This window comes from Microtus ochrogaster, chromosome 7, assembly GCF_000317375.1.
Source record: "Microtus ochrogaster isolate Prairie Vole_2 chromosome 7, MicOch1.0, whole genome shotgun sequence".
Taxonomy (NCBI): Eukaryota; Metazoa; Chordata; class Mammalia; order Rodentia; family Cricetidae; genus Microtus; species Microtus ochrogaster.
In genome coordinates this window covers 36,326,908-36,348,150 of record NC_022014.1, presented here as the reverse complement: position 1 = coordinate 36,348,150, position 21,243 = coordinate 36,326,908, and the positions used below count along the sequence as shown (strand labels likewise).

Below are 21,243 nucleotides of genomic sequence, written 5' to 3'. Positions count from 1 at the left end.
CTGCACATGCTCAGAACACACTCCACCTCTGGACTACATCTGCACATGCTCAGAACACACTCTACCTCTGGACTACATCTGCAGCTGATCTTATGCTAATTACTGCTTTCTTTCCTGTTGATGTGTTTTGTATGTTATTATTCATGGAATGACTGTGTATAAACACATGTGTATATGTATCTATGCACATACAGCATTGCTTATCAAGTTTAAATGTAACAGGTATATTACTTCATTTTCCCATAAATTAGTCTCACACACAAAATTACTAGGAAGAATTGAGAAGGAACACTTTTGAATTTTTTATACCAAAATTGAATATTTATTTAACAAAATAAAGAGCCTCTTAATCAGAGATAATCATAGCTAACTTCAATTATTTTAAAATGGCTTTGTCTACTTTATGATTTCTGTGAACATCTCTCAAACATATTTATTCTATTACTTTTGATGGCTATAAAAAATCTCTACTGTAAAAATGAATTATTTTTATACTCATTAAACTAGTTTTGAGTAGATGGTTTCCAGTTTGTTCTGTTGTCATATTCAGCACTAGGTGAATCTGCTAGTTGTAATATCTTTATGAACAGCACAGTTACTTTCTTGGGAAATGTTCTTATAAGTGGAATATCCCTGTCAAAGAGCATGTATGTTTGAAAGCTGTACTGCAGGTTGCCAGGTGTGGTGGTTTGAATTGAGAATGGCTTTCATAATTTCATAAACCTGAATTGCTTGAGCCACAGTTGGTGGAACTGTTTGGGAAGGATCAGGAGGTGTGGCCTCGTTGGAGGAGTTGCGTCACCTGGGGCAGACTTTTAGGTTTCCCAACGCCATTCCCAATTAGCTCTATCTCCCTGCCTTGTGCTTGTGTGTCAGATGCAAGCTCTCAGCTATCTCCAGCATCGTGTGTGTCTCTTTGCCTGCTGCCATTTCCCTACCCTGATGGGCAGGAACTCACTCTCTCAAAGTATACGCAGCCCCCAGTTAAATGCTTTCTTTTATATTCTTTCTTGGTCGTGATGGTTTGTCACAGCAGTAGAAAGGTAACTAAGACACTAGGTTACTTTCTACTGTCTCTACCAGCAAGGGATTACATGTCCTTTTCTCCATATTTTGTCAACATTTTTTTCTGTGGTTGGCTAGTTTTATAGAAAAAAATTATTTTTATTTTGCATTTTATGATTATTAGTAATATTATCATTTCCCCTAAAAGTTTTTGGCTATTTGCATTCTTTTATTATTTGTCTATTTCCTACTTGTTCTACTTAAAAAGATTTATTTGCTTTATTTTATGTGAAGTTGAGAACATGCGGGTGCACTGTGTGTACAGAGCCCACGGAGGTGAGAAGGATGACTTCAGACTTCTGGTGTGGCTGAGGATGACCTTGAAGCCCCCTCTGGTCCTCACGTCGTCGTCGTCTACCTTCCAAGTGCTGGGATTACAAGTGTGCCACCACGTCTATTTTATTTTAATGTTAAAAGAATGTACTTGTGGGGGAGTTTTGCCTACAGGCAAGTCTGTGTGCCATGTGTTTGCCGTGCCCACAGAGGCCAGAAGAGGACATTGGATCTCCTAGAGCTGGAGTTATATAGGTGGCAGTGCATCTTCTAAATGGAACTTGGGTCTTTTGGAATAGCAGCAAGCCATGTCCCCAGCCCTCTTCCTATTTTTTTAAAAACCAAGAAACATACTGAAAGGATATGAGTCTTAAAACTTGGTAACTTTTAAAAAATCAAGCAAGAGTATGTACTTACGATGAGAGGTGTTCATCAGAAACTGTAAAATGGAAGAGTTGATCGTTAGACTAGTAGGTACCAACAGGAAGCTCTTACAACCACTATAACTAAATCACCACATAAGATGTAAACAGAACCTTGTAGCCAGTTCTCCTCCTTTCCCAAACCCCACTGAAATAATAATAAAAGGATTTATTTACTTATTTAAAAAAATCATTAGTTCCCAAGGATGAAAAAGGCAGGGGAAAACAACAGCTAAAATACACTGGAAATTGATACAAAAGTGGAATATAACTTTCCAGACCCTAGCAATCTGTGCAGTAGGGAGAGCCAAGCAAAAGTCTGACGCATATTCCAAAACCTACTATCCTCCTCCATAAGCCCCCTCAAAAGAAACCTCAAATACTCATGACACTAGAGATCTCTGGAGATAGGATCAGGCAGGAACTCTAAAATAAGATTCTCTGAAAGTGGTCTAAGAAGGATCAGTTCCACTGGGTATGATGGTGCACACATTTAATCTCAGCACAGAGGCAAGCAGATCTCTGTGAGATCAAGGCCAGCCTGGTCTACAGATTGAGTCTGAGGAAAGCCAGAACTACATAGACTGTGTCATAATAATAATACTAGTAATAATAATAATAACAACAATGATATAACAACATAAAAAGAAATATCCAGGGCTGGAGAGATGGCTCAGCGGTTAAGAGCATTGCCTGCTCTTCCAAAGGTCCTGAGTTCAATTCCCAGAAACCACATGGTGGCTCACAACCATCTGTAATGAGGTCTGGTGCCCTCTTCTGGCCTGCAATACACACAGACAGAACATTGTATAATAAATAAATAAATATTTAAAAAAAATATTCACCCCAGTTCCCTTTTAGCTGTAGGTGGCTGTTGCTCCCTCACTCTGGCATATGACCACTGACTCTCAAGAGAGGCTCTAATAGAGGATTTTGAGGCTAGGAGAAAACATCCAAAACAGGGACTTGCTGCTCTCCTCCCATCACGGCTCTTGTAAGATAAGCAGTCAACCCTCCTCTTCTTCCCTCTGCCACTGAGCTATTCTCCCAGGTGTCACCTTCTGGGCCAGAGATGGGGGAATCTGAGCAAGCCAAAAGGAGACAGCACTGGAATGGATGCTCCAGCTAAGAACCCAGTGAGAACTACAGTGACCTTCACCTTTAAGTCCTTGCTTGAGGCTTCTCCTCTAAAACGTGACAAGAATTACCACTACAAAGTAAAAAGAGAGCAGAAATAAGGAAAGCAATCTGCCGGGAGGAAACACTGGCCAGAGGGAAGGTTGCACCGCCTATTACTAATATCAGAACAAACCAGCTAATGCAATGAAACAGGCATGGGGACAACATCATTTTCAGTGCAACAGTATGAATTAAATATAACATCAGAAATTCAAACCTCATAGAAAATCTAGAAGATACAGTTGAAGGAAGTTCCCAAGAAGCAGAGGGACAGTAAAGGACATTTCATAACCTAGTGATAGGAACACTAGAAAGAAAAAAACACCTATCAAGAGTACTCGCAGGATGGAGTGGTAAACAAAACCAGGGGCTGAAGAGATGGCTCCATCCATTAAGAGAGCTTGTAGCTCTCGAGGAGGGCTGGAGTTTGGTTTGCAGCACCCATACTGGGTGGCTTGTACCTGCCTGTACTGCCAGCTCCACAGATCACACACCCTGGCCTCTGTGGGTTTCCTCACACATGGACACATGCAGACACATATACACAGTTAAATAAAAATGAAACGAACAAAATCATATCAGAAGATTGAGAAGGTCATAAACAAGATATAACTGGCTCTCCACACCCATGGATCAACATCCGTGGATAAACACAAGGTAAAAATTGAGGGTATGGAGAGATGGTTCAGCAGGGTTCACACACACCCCCCCCCCTCACAGTCCAGTACAACAGGGTCTGATGCCATCTGCTGGCCTTCGAGGGCACTGCACCCACATGATACACAGACACACATACAGGCAAAACACCCAGACACACAAAATTTTAAAAAAGAAATTGAAAAGCCAGATACACACCTGTCACTGAAACTCAGAAGGCTTAGGCATGAACACTGAACTTGAGGCCAAACAAAAGGAAACAGACACCAGCACTCCCAACACCCCAAACCCCCGAGCCTCCCATGTCACTCTTTGTCATTTCTCCCCTAAGCAACACAGGCTAACATCTACCTACAGCACTGGCGCTGCAGAGGCCAACTTTTGTGAGTAATCTCGAGTTGATCTAAAGCATGATAAAGTAGGGAGGAAGGTGGGGGTCACACGTGATCTTCGAAAAGGAACACACACCAGTGCTATTCACCATCAGTCCTCCACGGGTGCCTACGGAGGACTGCAACACCCAGAGGAAATAAAGGCCACAGCCAAAATTCAGGAACAATGCCAGATGCAAAATGCTAGACTGTTATGGAATGATGCTTTCAGATGAAGAAATGTTCTTTCTTACATATAATGTAATACCTTCCAATGAAGTGTGAGACTAGAAAAACCTTTTTCAGACTTCAAAGCCTCAAAAATCCAGTTCATGCCTCCTTCAGGAACCTACTGAAGTACTGTACTTCATAAGATAAGGCAGGAAACAATATATACATGAATAAGTAAGAGGAAAGATTTGCAGGCCATGCGAAACAGAAAACCAAAGTGGGTAAAGAGAATTCCCAGGACTGCAACAGCGAGGAAGATCACTGTAGACCCCTCCGACACCAGCTGATTCCCATGAGGCAAGTCAGCAGGCTCTTGGACAGACTTCTTTAGGGAAAGTACAACTGATAAAATGCCTTTTAACCTTAACGTTTTGAGTGGATATTTGTAACACTGGCAAAAAATTTGGGGTTTAAGTAAGCATACAAAGCCAAGACGGTTATAGTACGGGGAGACCAAGTTACACGGGAAAGGAAACCATAGCTTCCTACATGGCTCAACTCCGACAAGTTCATACAACATGCACATGCAACCTGGACTTTTCTTCAGCAAGGTTACCAATGAAGAATCGGGATTAGGTAGAGCCAAGACTTCGAAACAGCAGAAAACGGCGCCACTGAAAGTAAACAGGACTCTGTCCTGACCGAGGGATGTCAAATGTCAGTGACATCCCTCTTCAGTTGTCAGCATATGGATCAACCCACTCTCATTAACATCCTGGTTCTGGCAAGGGGGTCTGTAAAACTCCGAACATTTATGGTCTAATCCGGGAAGCAAGAGCTCACAACAGACACCCCCACAACTTTTCTGGAATCAGAACGTGTTTGACTACCTGGTTGATCAAATCTTTTATACATATGTAAAAGAGCAAAATGAGAACATTATTTTTCTCATCCCTTTAAAGCAGGAACTCAAACCCTTTCACAGAGCGCAATGGATGGACAGAAGCAGTTTTGAGCTCTAATTTGACTATTATTTTGGGGCGCCATTTTTGACAGGGTGCCTCTAATCGGTCTAAAAGGATCTTCCCGACCCTCCCCCCTTCTTGAGACAGTCTTCCTATAGTAGTCCATCTGGCTTAGCACTACGTAGCTGAGGTTGACTTTGAACTTTTGATTCTCTTGTCTCCAATTTCCCAAGTACGGAGATTACAGGGGCGAGGATCCACGGCGGCTCAATGCATGTTAGGCAAGCCGTCTTGTAGCTGGGCTACAGAGAAGATCCTCCTCTACACCAAACAAAAATCATCTTGTTTGGTCTTTTCGTTGAAGACAGAGGGCGCCCTCTGCTGGCCAAAGGAGGAAAGTATTTTTCAACTGCTAGATGTTTAGGTTTTGTGACTATTTTTTTCTAAACAAAGTATAGGAAGAGTATTTTTTAGGAGCGTACTATTTTTAAACTTTGCATCACGGATTACGGAAAAAGATTCTGAGTAACTCAAAATTGTCTATGCTTTCTGCCATTCTGAATCCCTGGCCCTTGCCTATACCCAGGGTGCCCCAGGATCTCTTCAAGCACCCGGGGTACCCCCGGCCCGCTCGAGCTCCGGAATCCGACGTCTATCACTCAAATTCCTGTGTTTAAACAACTTAACGAGCACAGGCTTTAGAGGCAGAACCATGCGGGGTAAGAATAAAAAGCCCGCGGGCCGTACTTCTCGCGCCGTCCCGCACAGCGGCAGCCATCTCGCTCAGGAGCTCCTCCACGACCGCCGGCAGCGTGACCGCCATGGCACGCAGCCCGGGTTCTCCTCCGGGACGCGGCGAACTCTTCACGCGCTCCGGGCCGGGAGGCGGGGCGAGGCGGCGTGACGTCAGCGGACGTCATCGCGCATGCGGCCAGGCGGGGCGTCCCGCTCCAGCCGCAGCTAGTGGTGCGCTGAGGACGCGCCGGAGGCATGTTCCGGCTGCTGCGCTGGCGTCTGGGCCGGACGCTGCTGCGGGCCGCGGGCCGGCGGTGCGGAGGATGCGCCGCTCGTCTGCTGCCGGAGCGGGCGGGCGACACGGGGCCGGGCGCCGAGGGGCGGCCGAGCCGAGGCACGCCGGCGCGGGGACAGGGACTGCTGCCGCTGTTGGCAGGTGAGCGGCACGCTCCCGGGCGGGGCCGGGCGGGCTGGGGCGCGGGGGCGCGGGCCGGTCCCGGTGACCTCTGAGCCGCTTCTCGCAGCGCTCGCCTGGTTCTCGCGGCCCGCAGCGGCGGCGGAGCAGTCGGGAGAGGACGAGACAGACGAGGTGGAGGCCGAGATCATCCAGCTGCTGAAACGAGCCAAGGTGAGGGGGCTCCGTCGGGCGTGCGCGCTCTCAGTTCCGCTTTCCCCGAGGTCTGGATGGATTATTGGCCCCAGGTGCCAGGCTGGCATCCGTCCAGACCGGTCCGCTCTGAATCCTGCCGCAAAACCGCTGCGGTCGTGAGCGCAGGTGGAGATGGCACCCTCGCATTTCTCTTTTGTCCGAACGTTCTGAGTGGGGATGTTTTGCGGGGGTGGTTTTAATCAGCTTAAGCAGCCAAGCCGAAGTGATATTTTGTGCATAGTATATGTATGACGCCTCGAAAATGCAATGTAGTGTTGCTTATGTCTCTTGGTTTGCGTCTAAATCTGTTTCTCCACATTCTTTTATATTTTCTCTCCAGGTTTGTTTCATCTCTTCCAGTGGATTCAGTATCGACTTAATGCCATCAACGTCCAAATTTGTGTTCACAGACTGCAGTGTGCCACTCACGTGTTGTCTCTCTTGTGTCGCTACCTCATACTTAGCATGTTCCGAACGAAGCGCTTGTTCTTCAATGACCCCTCCTAAATACGTTCTTCAACACTCTTCGCTTTGCCACCTGAAAAAAAAATAACCAGCCTAAAAAAACCATCGTGGTTCTTAAAGTGCGTTGTTGATAACCCCCAGTCACACAGCAATAATCACAGTGCCATCAAAATCAAAACGCTTCTCCAATCTTTCCGAGCCCTCCACCCCATCTCCCCCGTTCTTCTCACAGTGGTCCTGTTCCCTGGCCCCACTGCAGTTCTTTTTCTGCGCAGAGGCCGAGCGATGTTTTGAGAATGTAAAGCAGGACGTATTGCCTTCTTGTCTGATCATTGAGCGACTTCTCCCTGTGTCTGAGGAAACACAAGCCTGTCATGGGCTGCAGGACTGGAAGTAACCGAAGTGACAGTGACTCTGACTCACTGTCCTCCCTCCACCTGTCCTTCCTTGCATTTCTTCCCAGGAACCATTCTTCTCTGTCTGTAGGAGCTTCACTCCTTATCTCTGTTGGGGCCATTCTTCTGTCCATTTTGTTGTCTGGTTGACTCCTTCTCCTTACCCCATTTTTACTCTCATTTTCTTGAACACTTCCTTGATTCCCATTAGATGAGATCCCTGGTTCACTGTGTGGTGTTTTTCTTTGTTGCTCTCCTCATGAGTTTTAATTAAGCCTCCTTGTCAAATGTGGTCCCTTATAATCTACAAGAAGAGGAAAAGAAGGTGAAAGGCAAGTAGCTTCCTCATACAGTAAATACAGCGTCAGGCGAGGTGCTGCACACCTTTAACCTCAGCACTCAGGAGGCAGAGGCAGCCAGGTCTCTGTGGGTGTGAAGTCAGTCTGGTCTTTGTCTCCGGAAAAAATAAAGATTGCTCACTTTCCTTCTGTTTGGTCTGTTAGTCAAGCTTTGTTGTATAAGCATACCTAGATGCAAGGGGCTGTTCTCCCTGTTTTCTCTGTCAGCATGGTACCTGGGCATAGTGGGGATGCAATAACTACATGATGAATTAGTGACTTTCTTCTGTGTATTGTGTTGTATCTAATCTGTAGCAGTATGCACATCTGCTTTCCTTACATTTCATATAACGTTTCCTTTGTCTTCTCTTTTTAGTTGAGCATCATGAAAGATGAGCCAGAAGCGGCGGAACTAATTTTGCATGATGCTCTTCGCCTTGCCTATCAGAGTGATAACAAGAAAGCCATCTCTTACACTTACGACTTGGTAACTCCTCTGAGCAGTTTGAGCTATTGATGAGGAAGGGTGGATGCTGAGGAAGTGCTCCTCCTAGTTTATCTTCCTGACTCTCAAGATGTCCCGAAGGTTTTCGTTTTCTACGTTTTCTTTTGGTTTTAATTTTTATATCCTTTATGGGGTCACTTATAATTTCAGACCAGAAAGAAACAGACATCTTAGTGTTCTTCTCTTCAGTGATGAGTAGATGTGTTTAATTTGCTTCCAACAGAATGTATAGAATAAACTCAGGGCTTCTCTCGCTATTGCTGTGCTGAACTGCTAGCAGATTAACTGGTGACATTTTCTCTGTTTTGAACTTTTTTTTTTAAAGATTGTTAAAGCAGGAAAGAGTCTCACTTAAAGGTTTTTAAGTTGGTGTGAACTGCAGTGTTCTGAATTGAACAGCTCTTTATAATTTGCTTTCAGATGGCCAACTTGGCATTTATACGCGGGCAACTTGAAAATGTAAGTCAGTCACTTTGTGATATCTTGAAGTGGTAACCCCTCAAGGGAAATGTGACAGTGAGGAGATGATATGTTATTCTTCAAAAAGGTCCCTAAAATACAGTGACTCAAGATACAAGTGTTCTTTTTAATTGATTAGCCCACAAGTAGGTAAAAAACTACAAGCAGATTAGGCATCTCTGTGTCGTTCAAAAATCTCGGGTTCGTTTTGAAGTGTCTTCATCTGCCATGAGTGAGCTGACTCATGCAGCCTGCGGGAAGGGGAAAGGAGAGAATTTGCTGCAAGTAACATTCTTATGAAATGTCTTAAAGGTGTTGACATTCTCTGCCTGTTACTGTTAGCTAGAACTTAAATTTGTGGTATGATCACACCTAACTAAGGAAGGCTGGTTCAAAAATCGAGGCTACTTCCTCCTTGGGGGTTACCCCCACCCTGACTCAAGAGTAGTTAGGCCAGCTGTAGGAGGAAGAACAAAAACAGACACATTCTAGGGAGAGGCAGCACCACCTTTCCCTCAGGTTCTGTGGGAACCCTGGCAGGCACAGCGCTGCAGTAACAGACTTCCATACAGGCACGGGGATGTGGTTCAGTGCCATAGAGAGGAATGAAAGGAGGGACAGCCTTTGCCCAGAAGGGAACTTGCTTCCTTAGGACTGAAGTCCAGGATTTTAAACCCTCTGTTTGCAAGTAGCGGAGCAGAATTTGGGGAAAGTAAGTAGTAACACACATCTAAACACACTTGTAGCAGGGAAGGCATGGAGAAGAACTGCAAAGACAAGGAGGAAATAACTAAGGGGTTCTTCCAGGGGTAGCTGGTGGTTGTGCCTTTTATAGGCTTCCCTTTGCCTTAAACCTGAAGGTGTTTCCTCAAGCCTGTGGGCAGCATGCCCAGATTCCCGACTTAAGACACTGTGACAGTTGTCTGTTGGTCCACTGTGTTTACTGCAAAGATTTCGCCATGTGTGTGTTTGTCACTGTTTTCAAGGGTGCACATTTGTGATCAGCAGTGTGACTTGGAGATAATAAAATTTAGACTATAGATTTGAAAAAAAAAATCGAGGCTATTTTGAAAACTTAATTGATAGGGTGACTATCACAGGACAGTTTGCAATCTGTCACACGAATTCAGGTGATTAATCTCGTCAAGTTAGCTTCCATTCATCGCAGGGTACTTTAAGGTACCGATTAGAAATGAGGCCCTGATCCTTTGGTCCCTTTATAAGAGTCTCAGTGCTCTGCATATTCATGGGGGGGGGGGGCACGTGTGTATGTATGCATGTATTCATGTATGCACCTAAGATTGGTACTTGGAATCAAGAGTCACATGTAGATTTTTTTTTTAAATATTTATGCTTTTAGGCAGAACAACTTTTTAAAGCGACAATGAGTTACCTGCTTGGAGGAGGTATGAAGCAGGTAAGGACACTAATATTGCCTCCTCATTGATGCAGCTAACAAAATGAGAGCTCCCTGTCTTAGGGTTTCTGTTGTTGCGACGAAAACATCATGACCAAAAAGTAACTTGGGAAAGAAAGGGTTTATTTCATCTTAAGCTTTCTGGTCAAAAGTCCATCGCTGAGGGAAGTCAGGGCCAGAACTCTATGTAGGTACCTGGAAGTGGGAGCTGAAGCAGAGGACGTGGAGAAATCCTTCTTACTGGCTTCCCATTACTCACTCAGCTTGCTTTCTTAGACCACCCAGTCCCACAGTGGGCTGGACACCCCCACATCAGTCATTAATCAATAAAATCCCCGCAGACTTGCTTCCAGACAGTCTGCTGGAGGCATTTTTCTCAATTGAGTTATTCTCAGATAACTGTAGTTTGTGTCTAGTTACCTAAAAATCAACCAGGGTATGTCTTGTAGCCCCAGACCTAGCACAAAAAACAAAACAAAACAAACTTATTTTGCCCCTAGACCTGTAAAAAATGGCTAATATTTCACTGATTCCAAATGATGATGGACAAAGAATTCATAGTTGGTTAATTCCTTTAAAGGAGGAAAGACTGGCTGTAAAGCCAAATTCAGTAGAGAGGTTGGAAATACTCCATAAGAAATTTTTACTTTTCATGAATTGTTTTTTTTTTTAATCCCAACAGGAAGACAATACAATAATTGAGATCTCTCTGAAGCTGGCCAGTATCTATGCAGCTCAGAATAAGTAAGTATGGTCAGAGTATAGAAGTGGCAGTGGCTGGGTAGTAGAGTGATGAGCAGAACACTCAGACCTTGGGGTCTCCAAAAATTGAATGTTATACTTAAAGTGTCTCATTTCTCATCTTGGTAATTTTGAGACCTTTCCAGTTTCTCTCCTTCCGTTTCCATTTACCTGAGCGGAACACAGCCCTCATCCCTGTAACTGTACTGTGATAACTAATCAAGTATTTGATGTTTGCTTGAAATGAGAAGTGAAATAGTTAGATCCGTAGTTAACTTCCTAGAAGCAAAGGGAACAGTGTAAGAAGTACCATAACATAATAGACTTGAAGAAACCACTCTGCGACTACCAGCAAAAGAGGAAGCTAAGTATGCAGTTCAATGGTGAGAATTTCTTTTGGGTTGTCTCTGGCTCAGCTTACTATCCATTCTGGAAAATAAGTGTTGTCTTAGTTAGGGTTTCTTTTGTTGTGTTAAAACATTATGACCAAAAGCAATGTGGAGGCAGGGAGGGTTTATTTGGCTTGTACATATGGAGGGAAGCCAAGTTAGGAACTCAAAATGGGCAGGAACCTAGAGGAGGAGCTTATGCAGAGGTCATGGAGGGGTGCTGCTTAACTTGCTTTCTTACAGTGCCCAAGACCACCAGTCCAGGGGGGGGGCATCATCACATCAGTCTCTAAGAAAATGTCCTGCAGTTCATCTACAACCCAGTTAACATAGGCATTTTCTCAGTTGGGGTTCCTTTCTCTTAGATGACTCTAGCTTGTATCTAGTTGACATAAAACTAACCAGCACAAGTGGCTCTAGTGGGATTAGATGTTTTGTTTAAATGTCTTCAGAGTATGTGGAAATAATCATCAGTAGGATTTTGGTGGGTGATAGAGCCAGTAGTAGAGGGAATTCTGGATATGGAAGTTAGGAATTAGGTTTAAAATAGTAGATGAGTTTAAAGTCTTTTCTTTTTTTTATTTTTTATTTTAGAGACAGAGCTTTTCTTTGTTGCCCTAACTATCCTGGAACTCGCTATGTAGACCAAGCTAGACTCAAACTCTGCACTTTTCTATGCTTCATGAGTGCTGGGCTTAAAGGCATGTACCACCACAAATGACCTTAAATACTTATAACAAGGAAAAAGCCCATCTGCTACATAGAAGGCTTTAGGAAACAGTTTAGATGTTGCCAAAAGCTAGCAACCCATGAGGCTTTAATGACCCTTGTGATAAAATACAATCTATTGAGGGATGCCGTGGTAGAGTTTAGGCAGGAACTGAGGCAGAAGCCTCAGAGGAGGATGCCTACTGGCTTGCTTTTCTTAGCTTGCTTGGTTTGCTTTCTTATATAACCCATGACTGCCTTGGGTAACACTACCTACAGTGGGCTGGGCCCTTCCATGTCAATCAATCAAGAAAATGCCCCCCCTGACAGGTTTGCTTACAGGCTATTCTAATGGGGCATTTCTTCAGCTGAGAGTCCCTCTTTATCTCTAGATTGTGTCGTATTTACAAACTAGATAGCATGATTGACCCCTTGTCACCTTGACACAGAAACATCACTGTTCACATATATCCTTTCCTCTCGTGCTTGTCCCCAATATGTCATGTGAATATTACTATCACAAAATAAGCCAGGTTGGCCTCCTAACTCACAGAGATCCACCTGCTTCTACTATCTGAGTGCTGGAATTAGAGGTGTGTACTGTCACGCCTTGCCTAAAACATAATATAACTTTAAAAGATGCACAGTCTTAAAAAACTTGTCAAATACTTTAAAATCCAATCACTTTAAAATATCCAACTGTGGGTTTCTGTAAAACCAAAGTAAGTTTCATAGTTTCTATTCTAAGAGGGAAGAAACCAGGGCATGGTTATGATCAAATCAAAGCAAAACCCAGTTCTTCTCAGGAGAAGTATAAATAGCTGTTGTGTCTGAGACTCAAGATCTTCTGGTCTCCAATGGGCTGGGCAGCCCTAGCTCTTCCTCCCCTGCATATATAAGTTATAAACTTGGGTCAGCTCCTCCTGTCCTTGACAGTTGTCCTATGGTTCTAGTCTCCAGTAGGCGGGGGTCTCCACTGCACCTGAGACTGCCCTTTCATCATGTGCAGAGACCCCCCCCCCAAGCCATGCAGGGCCATAGCCTCAGCTCTTCCCATGACCGTTGCATGCCTTCAAAACAAGTACCACCTGGGTGACTCTTACCAAGTTTGTCAATATGAGATACAGCTTTGGCTCCCTCTGGACCACAGCTTCTGTGTGTTGACCCTCAGGAAACAGTTTCAGAATATTTCACCTCAATGATGCTGGTGGTAAAATCGCCTCTAATTCTCAGCTTTGGCTAAGCAGCCTTTGTTCTAGCACAGCAAAGACTTCACTTTATGCCAATGACGCTGGTATCTTGTTAGTCACAGCTAATTTTTCAGCTCCAGCTGATGAGAAACCACAGCGTCTCATTACAAAATAGCGCACAAACGGTCCTGACAGTCCTTGTTTCCCCCAGAAAAGTCAGGCCTCATTCATCTGCATCTCTACAACATCCCCATCTCCCAAGCGCCCACAGCAGCCTGTTAAATTCTGAGCATTGAGTGGCTTTCCCAGCTTCAAGTGTCAGTGTCCTTCTGCAATTGTCCCCAAAACAGCGTGGTCAGGTCTGTCAGCCATAGTCCATGGTCCTGGTACCAATTTCTGTGTTAGGGTCTTTTGTTGTAGTGAAACACCATGACCAAAAGTAATTTGGGGAGGAAAGGGTTTATTTTTTTTTTAACAACTGTTACATCACACAGTATCACTGGGGGAAGTCATGGCAGGAATTCAAAGCAGAAACCTGGAGACAGGAACTGAAGCAGAAGTCATGGAGGAACACTGCTCGCTGGCTTGCTCAGTTTGCATTCTTGTATACCTTGTAATCACCTGGTGGTGTAGGCACCACTCATCACGATCAGACAAGAGTGCCCCAGTGTTTGCTTTGAAGCCAGGATCAGGGCATTGTTTCAGCTGTTCTTCTTCATCTTAGTTGCTTTTCTCTGGGTTCTAGATGGCAAAACATTACGTGGCACAACTTTTTTTTTTTGTCTCTAGGTAGAATTCGAAGGGGGAGCACATGTATGTAAATCAGGAACATATCTAGACAGTTGTATTCAGGGCATGAGTTTAGGGAGAGAAGTAAGGTTGGTGTCCTTTAGGTTTTAGCTGCTGCAGAGATTTGATATCACATCAAGCTTGATGCCGTTCAAAAAAGTTGCTCTTTGAGGTAGAGGTCCCAACCCTGGCTTCTCTTCTAGTCAATTGCTCCATTTTCATTAGCCTGCTAGTTTCTCTGCGTGTTGATCGGGCACTAGATAGGCTGGAACTTCTGTGGACTTTGACTTCAAGTCTTTCTGGGCTTTGAGATATAGGGGCTGGCTCTGTAACGTAGGCTGGCCTGGATTTTAGACAGAAAACAGCTCTTGACTTAGATCTTGAGCTTCAAGTTTGGCTGGTGCCAGAGTTCTGCAGTTGTGGCCACTCTAGAGCATAGCATCCTACAGGACTAGATGTTAATGCTGTCGCAATTCCTCTGACAAGTAGAAACCCAAAACAAATAAATTATAAATGCTGAAAAAGATTTGTAAGTCTCGCAGAACTGAAAGCCTTTAACTGTCTATTAACAGTACTTAAGTTAGTTTACTTTTTTCATGTTGTTTTATTAAGCAAAGCATGAGATAAGAAAACACATTGCCAGGCTGTCGGGCTTATAGAAACTGAGTGTTGGGGTATATATAATATAGGTCAGTGTCAGAGTGCTTGCCTAGCATGCGTGAGGGCCTGGGAACTGCAGGAAAAAGGCTGAGATAGGGAGTTGTCTGTAGACCTTTTACTCAGATCACATCTTGTGGTATTCCCTCTTGCCTTGGGGCTGGAAGCTTTATTCAGCCAAGGTTTGGGACTGGAGAAGGAAGGTGTTTTCTCCTGAAAATAAAGCAGAGCACTGGTCCATCAGATCCCTCCTAGCCAAGCACTAGAGGATAAAGATTGAACTTTACAGTGTCAGTTGTGGTAAGAAAATAGAACCATTATGGAAGAGCAAGAACCAGAGTTAAAGAAGGAATTTCTTCCTGTTCCTTTGCAACTCTGTAGAAGCTATCCAGTGTCAGGCTGGATGCATCAGAACCCAGGACTATACGTCAAGCCTTCCCGTGGCATAGCTAGTATTTTGATTTCCATAGAATAATAATAAAAAAAAAAAAGCTTAAGTCGAAACACAGCTTGAGAGAAATGTTCGGCCCCAGAGTTTCCCAGAAGTCATGGCGGCGACAGTTGGGAACCTCAGGGTGGGGCTCTGCTGCACGGGGAGACAGACTGGAAACTGTGGTGGGAGATAATGAAAGACTGATGGCTACACAGCACGAAAACGTTGACAGCATCTTTTAATTAACTTAAATAAATGACTTTAAAGCAAATAAACTTTGGAGAAATACAGATTGACAGCCCAGAGATAGAAACTTCTCAGTATTGATAATGCTTAGACCAGAGCTGTAATTATGAAGGTAAAGAGTTTGAGAAAATGTGAGCACAGCTGATTGATTGTTGATACTTCTTTCTAGACAGGAATTCGCCCTTGCTGGCTATGAATTCTGCATTTCAACTCTAGAGGAAAAAATTGAAAGAGAAAAGGAATTAGCAGAAGATACTATGTCAGGTAGGAAAATTTACTTGTGTAGGTTTTGGGTTTTCTCCACGAGTTTCCATTGCTGAATGTTCCATAAGGGGAAGAACCACGTTGCGGGTGGGCAAATTGTTCATTCTGAGAAGTAAGTGGCTGTCTTAATCCCACTTGAAGTAGGGTGTTTGTTTATATGACTCTTAGGTGATAGGTTCATAAATTTGCTGCTAACTTCTGCTACATCTGTAATTTTAGGAAATTGATAAATATATAAGGAAGTCCTTTCTTTTTGTTCAGCCATTTCTTAAAGTAGAGCTGGATGGGAGGGCACTTAGCTGCCAGGTACCAATCCCTACATTAGGGGAAAAGAAAATGAATCTAAATAGACAGCAAGTTAAGGAAGAAGAGAAAGTTCATGTTCATTAAAGTCATCTGCACTCATGAAGGCTGGGGGCTTTAAAGTTTTCTGTTTGTTTGTTTTTGTTTTGAGACAGGGTCTCATGTCCTGGCTGGCCTGGAACTTGCTATGTAGACCTCTGATTCTGAGATAACACCCGTTTCTGCCTCTTGAGGCTCAGATTAAGGGTGTATGCCCTACACCTGGCTTTTGTTTGGATTTTTTACTTGATTTGAAGTACTAGAAATATGCAGATTTCACATTTATAGAGAAACTTGTTAAATACTGACTCTGTGCCAAGAGGTAGCAAGATGCTAGGAGACCATAAGCAACTTTTCATCCCTAAAGTAAAGCTCCTGTGAAGAGTTGTGCCTCGTGTCTTCTAACTCTTTTGAGCATAGTCAAGTGTTCATAGTAGCTTTGATTCATGGGATCACTGGCTCCTATAGGAAACAATACCTTTTGACTTCCGGGGCATTGCACTGCTCTTTCCCCTTCCTCATCCTTATTTCCAGATGGAGTCTTCACCTGCTTTTCCTTCTGGTTCACACCCTAGGAAATGTCATGTAGTCCCATAACATTTAACTATTATGTTTATACCTCCCACTGGCACGTCCTATTGTAACCTGACTTTTATGGAGAGATGGCTGCCATGTGGTTGCTGGGAATTGAACTTAGGGCCTCTGGAAGAACAGTCGGTGCTCTTAAACACTGAGCCATCGCTCCAACTCCCCTCTCTCTTTCTTGGATGTGATATTGCTGATATAGACTGGCATCAACATTTATTTATTTATTTATTTATTTATTTATTTATTTATTTATTTATTTATTTTGTTTTTTCTGTAGCTTTGGAGCCTGTCCTGGAACTAGCTCTTTAGGCCAGGCTCAAACTCACAGAGATCTGCCTGCCTCTACCTCCCGAGTGCTGGAATTAAAGGCGTGCGCTACCACTGCCTGGCGACTGGCTTCAACTTTAAGGCACTCTTCTGCCTCAGCCACTTCACTAGTCTGAGCCATTATCGTTGGCTCTTGATTTATTTCATCTCTGTGTCTCTCTTTCTCACTCTGTCCAGGGTCTCATGTATCCCAGGCTGGCCTCACACTTACAGTAGAGCCAAGGATGGCTTCATAATTCTCAACATCATGCCTCCACCTTCCGAGTCCTAGAGTTATACTGTACTGATCTCTGTTGTGCTGTGGATGTGCTAGGCAAGCACTTTACCAAGTGAGCTGCATTAATCCTTTGATTAAGACTATAAAACTTCATTATACTCCTATATACCTTTATTAAGAGTATAAAACTTGGGGCTAAAGAGATGGCTCAGAGGTTAAGAGCACGGGCTGCTCTTCCAGGGGTCCTGAGTTCAATTCCCAGCAACCACATGGTGTCTCACAACCATCTTTAATGAGATCAGGTTCCCTCTTCTGCCACGCAGATAGAACACTGTATACATAATAAATAAATAAATTTTAAAAAAGAGTTTAAAGCTTTTTCCAGCTTCAAAAATAGTTACTAATTTTCTAAAGAAAATTCTGGAGAGCATTACAAAAAAGTAAGGCTAATCCTGTTGCCAAGAAAGAGCAGCTGTTTACGTTCTATTATAACCTGACTTTTAATAATATACTGTGAAAATATACTTCTGGTTGTTTTTTTTAGGTAGAAGAGTGCTTGTTGGAGATGCAAGTGAGTTTCTTTGTGTGTGAATGTGCATGCTCGCTTGCACACATTGAAAGGACGGTCTTGGGAGTTGTCCTCAGATGTTGTCCTTTGTGTTTTGGGAAGTCAGATTTACTCACTCTTAGAACTTGCCAAATAGCCTAGATCAGTCATCAAACCGCAGTAATCCTCCCGTCTCTGCTCCCCTAGTGTTGGTATTACAGGCATATGCCACCATACCTGGGTTTTCAAAATATGAATTCTGGCATGGGAAATGATTTGCCAAATTCAACTGTAATGGCTCATGGCCGCATTTTCAGCATTTGGGAAGCTGAGGCAAAAGAATTACCGTGAGTTTAAGAACAGCTTGGGCTACAGAGTGAGACTGTCTTAACAAAGAAAGGGAATGCTGAGGAGATAGCTTAGTCCATAAAAGGCCTTCCATACCAACTTTAGGATCTAAGTTCAATCCCCAGAACCCATGTAAAAGGGCATGGTGATAGATGCTTAAAATCCCAGTGCTGGAGACAAGGAGGATCCTGGGGCTTCCTGGCCAGCCAGCCTAACCTTATCAGTGTTTTCTAGGTCACAGTGAGAGAGAACTTGTCTCAAAAACAAAGTGGACAGCCCTTGAGGAACATCATTGAGGTTGACCTATGACCTCCAAATGCAGGCATACCAGTCATGTACATGCACCTGGCATATAACAAAAACACAAAATTTGTGTGTATTCTGTATGACTAGCCCTGTGCCAAAAGGATCTTACTGCAAATGACACTAAAAATTGGTCTGGGTTTTTTGTCCCTCATGATATATGTGTAATAATTGAAGAAAACATCATAAAATAATGCCACTTAGGGAGATAGCTCAGCTGATAAAGTGCTTGCTTTGCAAGCATGAGAACTCAAGTTCTGTCCCTGGCACCGACTTAAAAAAGCTGACCGTGGTACAGTTCTCCAGTAATAACAGCAGTGGGGAGGTAGGGATGGGAATCTTTGGGGCTCACTGGCTGGTCAGTCAGTCTACCCTAGTCCCAGTAAGAGACCCTGTCACAAATTCAAGGTTAGCAATATTGTCCTTAGTGTTTGACAAAGCATACAGTTCAATTACAAAGTAGCTTCTGTGGTTTAGAAGAGCTTGATTTTTTTTTATAATACGTATACCAAGCGCTGAATGATTTAAAAATTAGACATATTTTTCTCTGGTTGTTTGAGATTTGTAATTTTATAGTTCATTTGTGTTTTTCTGCATATTTTATTTTAGTATGAGTATTTTTCTTCTAACTTTATTTCTACAGCTCACATTATAGTATTAAAAGTCACAAGTATATTGGAAGACTCACTTTAAAATAGCATTTCCTTGCCACCCTGCTCCATCTATTTTCAGCTGACAATACACATGTGCTCTGTGGGTACATGCACTTATGAGTGGAGGCCAGAAGTCAGCCTGTGGTGTCATTCCGAAACCTTACTGGTCTTCTTGACCTGGAGCTTCCCCGTTAGGCTCGGCTGGCTGGCCAGCATCCCCAGGATCCACCTCACCTTTCCATTTAAGTGGCCGCATCCCTGACTTTTCTGATGTAGACTCTGGGATGTACAGGTCCTTGGGTGTACTTGACAGTGCTTACTAAGCTCTTGTATTTTCCTGAAAGTATAAAATCATTATTTCCTAATTTTAATTTTTAGAAGCTGTTGACTTACGAAAGAGTTAAGATTACAATCTTTAGTTATTTCTATATATACCTGAGCCAGGTAACATGATTATATAATTTTATTGCCAATTTCATTTTCAGCATTTTGCTTTCTTTGCAGTTAACTTACTTTCTTGTTGCTTTAAATTTTTTTTTTTTTTTTTGGTTTTTCGAGACAGGGTTTCTCTGTGGCTTTGGAGCCTGTCCTGGAACTAGCTCTGTAGACCAGGCTGGTCTCGAACTCACAGAGATCCGCCTGCCTCTGCCTCCCGAGTGCTGGGATTAAAGGCGTGCGCCACCACCGCCCGTAAATTTTTATTTTAAAATAATTGTATCATATTCATTTGTGTATGTGTGTGCACGCCCAGGTATTCATGTGTGCAGCTGTGTGCCTGCAAAGGTCGGTGGACAGCTCGTGGGGCTCGGTTCTTGTCTCAGCCCCTTCGCTGTGGCTGCGATGACACAACTACAGAAGAAAGGGTCCATGTGGGGCGCACTGTTGAGAGGGTGAGGGTCATGACCTTCATGGTGGGGGCATGGCAGCAGGTAGGCAGGATGGAGCTGGAGTTGTAGCTGGTTTGCTTAAATTAGTTAACCTCTTGATCTCTAGTAGGAAATTAAGAACAGTATTCTCTTTGGATCTTCGGAATTGGAGGAGTTAATGTATATAGAGCATTAGAATAAGTGACTGATACATAGTTGCAACTCAGAAGATGTTAACTATTAGCTTTTATTATTGTGATAAGGCTGTGTGCCCCTTTCTGAAGCTTATTCTATACCTTATCAGCTTTACTGACAGGATATAGAATATAGATGTCTTGTGTGGTGAGGCTTATCATTTGTTTGTGCTTTTCTTGTGGGGGTGAGTATTATGGTGTGTGCTTGGAGATCAGAGGACGGCTTGGGTGTCATTCAGACCTTGTACCTTGTAAGAGACAGCATCTCATTGTTTGCTGCCACACACTAGGCCAGCTGCCCTTGGCGTTCCAAGGTTTTATTAAGTGTGTATCAATGAGTCATATTGTTTGTGTTCTATTTAGGTTTTTTTTGTGTGATGTGCATGACACTTAATGTGTATTTCATTTGTTTTTATTAAGTTTTTTACATAGAATTTTTTTTTTTTTGCTTGTGTCTGTGTGTGCATATAAACTCATGAGTACAGATTCCTAGGGAAGCCAGAAGAGGGCTTTGGAACCCTTGGAACTGGGGTTACAGGCAGTTGGGTGCTGGGAATTGAACTCTGGACCTCTGCAAGAGCATCACATGCTCTTAACTGCTGAACCATCTGTTTAGCCCCAATTTTTATTAATTTTTAATAAATGTGTTGGGATTTGAGTTGCAGGAAGCAAGGCAAAGACTCAGTGCCCTGAAGTCAGGCAGGTCACCTGACAATCTTGATGTCTCACTGCTTTTCAGTTTTTCTTCCTGTTCTAGCTTTCAAGGGAGTTTTAGTATGTCGCTTTTTAATTTAGTTGTAAAGTTGACCACTAGTTTCTTATAGGAAACTCTCATTCAGAACAGTTTTCTCTTTACTGGATGAGTCTTGTAAGAGTAAGCATTGTTAAATTATATTGAGTGTAAACACGTGGTAACAGCTCACACATGCTACTTTCATAGAAATGTCTCTCAATTTTCACAGGACTTGACATTTTTCATGTGAATTGCATAGAATCACTTTGTCAATCTCTAAAGTATGTAGGCCACGCTACTGGATTTGCACTCTATTTCTGTATTTTGTGGTGATTACCATCTGAATAAGTTTGTACACCTTTACCATCAACAGGAGCAGAGAATGTCAGCTGAATTAAAGGGGTGGGCTGTGCTGACTGATGGTTGGGTGGCTGGTTGAATTCATGTAGAATCCGGTTCTTCCTACCTGCGCTGCTACTCCACTGTCTGGGCTTCTGCTCTTTATGGCTGGATAGCAGTTTCCAGGAAGCTCATCCCAGAGTGGCAGTGTTCCTGGAGTCTGCGTAGACTGTCCCTCTCATGGATTGGAATTGGATCCCATGTCTTAGTAAAGGTAAAGTTGGGGTCTTTTTTTTTTTTTTT

The 21,243-nt window shown here is 43.4% G+C and overlaps 2 protein-coding genes across 3 annotated transcripts in view; one reads left to right on the top strand and one right to left on the bottom strand.

Annotated features, from left to right (window-relative positions):
- The window catches only part of Zswim7 (zinc finger SWIM-type containing 7), a 14,964-nt gene extending 8,996 nt beyond the window's left edge, over nucleotides 1–5,968 (bottom strand). Inside the window, exons 1-2 of the mRNA XM_005349890.2 lie at nucleotides 5,851–5,968; nucleotides 1,756–1,777 (exon numbers count right to left, since the gene is read on the bottom strand). Of these exons, the coding sequence (XP_005349947.1) occupies nucleotides 1,756–1,777; nucleotides 5,851–5,926 (98 nt within the window). The 5' untranslated portion in view covers nucleotides 5,927–5,968. The remainder of the gene's footprint in view (nucleotides 1–1,755; nucleotides 1,778–5,850) is intronic.
- Nucleotides 5,969–6,065: 97 nt separating this feature from the next.
- Ttc19 (tetratricopeptide repeat domain 19) overlaps nucleotides 6,066–21,243 on the top strand; it is a 32,797-nt gene continuing 17,619 nt past the window's right edge. The window contains exons 1-7 of one of the 2 annotated variants that reach the window (XM_026780669.1): nucleotides 6,066–6,274; nucleotides 6,363–6,466; nucleotides 8,062–8,172; nucleotides 8,611–8,649; nucleotides 10,010–10,066; nucleotides 10,749–10,810; nucleotides 15,389–15,483. In XM_026780669.1, the coding sequence (XP_026636470.1) occupies nucleotides 6,094–6,274; nucleotides 6,363–6,466; nucleotides 8,062–8,172; nucleotides 8,611–8,649; nucleotides 10,010–10,066; nucleotides 10,749–10,810; nucleotides 15,389–15,483 (649 nt within the window). In that variant the 5' untranslated portion in view covers nucleotides 6,066–6,093. The remainder of the gene's footprint in view (nucleotides 6,275–6,362; nucleotides 6,467–8,061; nucleotides 8,173–8,610; nucleotides 8,650–10,009; nucleotides 10,067–10,748; nucleotides 10,811–15,388; nucleotides 15,484–21,243) is intronic. The other variant, XM_005349887.3, reaches the window with a different exon arrangement.